The 1,031-nt window shown below is 35.1% G+C and overlaps 1 protein-coding gene across 1 annotated transcript in view; it reads right to left on the reverse strand.

The window, feature by feature from the left end:
* Positions 1 to 1,031, reverse strand: part of LOC109125257 — a 7,454-nt gene that overhangs the window by 2,851 nt on the left and 3,572 nt on the right. The window contains exon 2 of the mRNA XM_019246351.1: positions 722 to 799. Within this exon, the coding sequence (XP_019101896.1) occupies positions 722 to 799 (78 nt within the window). The remainder of the gene's footprint in view (positions 1 to 721; positions 800 to 1,031) is intronic.

Here is a 1,031-nt window from a genome sequence, read left to right on the forward strand (position 1 = left end):
TAAGACCTACTAAATAAGAACCGAATTCTTATTATTTTCCTATTTTTGATTTATTTTTAATCATAGTTATGCTAAGAGTTCGTTCTAAAAGCTCCCGATAAAGAAGCTCTTACAGAGACTTCCGGTGAAATCTCTGATCAGATTCATATCCGTTTCCAAACTATGGAACTCAACGATCAGAACACAATACTTTGCGTCGAAACATCTTATTCTTGCGCAGTCAAGAAATCCAGATATCCTTCTTCTCTTTAGTACTCGAAAAGGATATGAGGATGAATTAAAAAAACATATTTCTATCTAAGGACATTGACGTTATGTGATCAATCCCGCAACTAGATGGTATCGAAGTCTTCCTCTGCCTAAGTTTCAACAAGTTGATTGTGGTGAGTTTCACTGTAATTTATTTTTCCTTAGGTCAATTAGTAATATTTTTTTAGGTTCAATATTAGTGTATACATTATTTTCGCCATTCATTAGTGTTTTTTTTTCTTCTTCTGATTAATGATGTTTGTTTTGCTCTTTTTTACACAGATAAAATCCGATTCGAAAGCCTCGGATTCGGTAAAGATNGGTAATAAGACAATTGTCCGGTTAAAGCCTCTATCAATATCATTTTGAAGCTGAGGTAAGAAGACAATAGCCAGTATCCATATCTTTTTTCTCTAGAAGCGAAAGAATTAGATAACTATATAAATTCCACATGAGCATAAGTTATTTTGATACATACGGGCTACCTCCTTCAATGAACCACTCAGCCAAGATAGCATTTTGGCAAGTAAATTCACCAAAGAGGGGAATCCTGCATCAGAAAACAAAATGACACACAAGTATGTTGTGAGTTGTGGATGCATTGTATGTACCATGAGATAAGCCAAGAGATATGAATAGATAAGCAAGACACGAGGCTGATGCTTCCACAAAAGGTTTACAAGCATTTAGAGTGGTTAAAATGGCAAAAAGAGTTGCACCTCAGCTGCTTAAATAATCCAGGAACTGGGGATGAAACAGTCAGTGGACTATTAAGAATCGCA

Source organism: Camelina sativa, chromosome 6, assembly GCF_000633955.1.
Source record: "Camelina sativa cultivar DH55 chromosome 6, Cs, whole genome shotgun sequence".
In the NCBI taxonomy this organism is placed as follows: domain Eukaryota; kingdom Viridiplantae; phylum Streptophyta; class Magnoliopsida; order Brassicales; family Brassicaceae; genus Camelina; species Camelina sativa.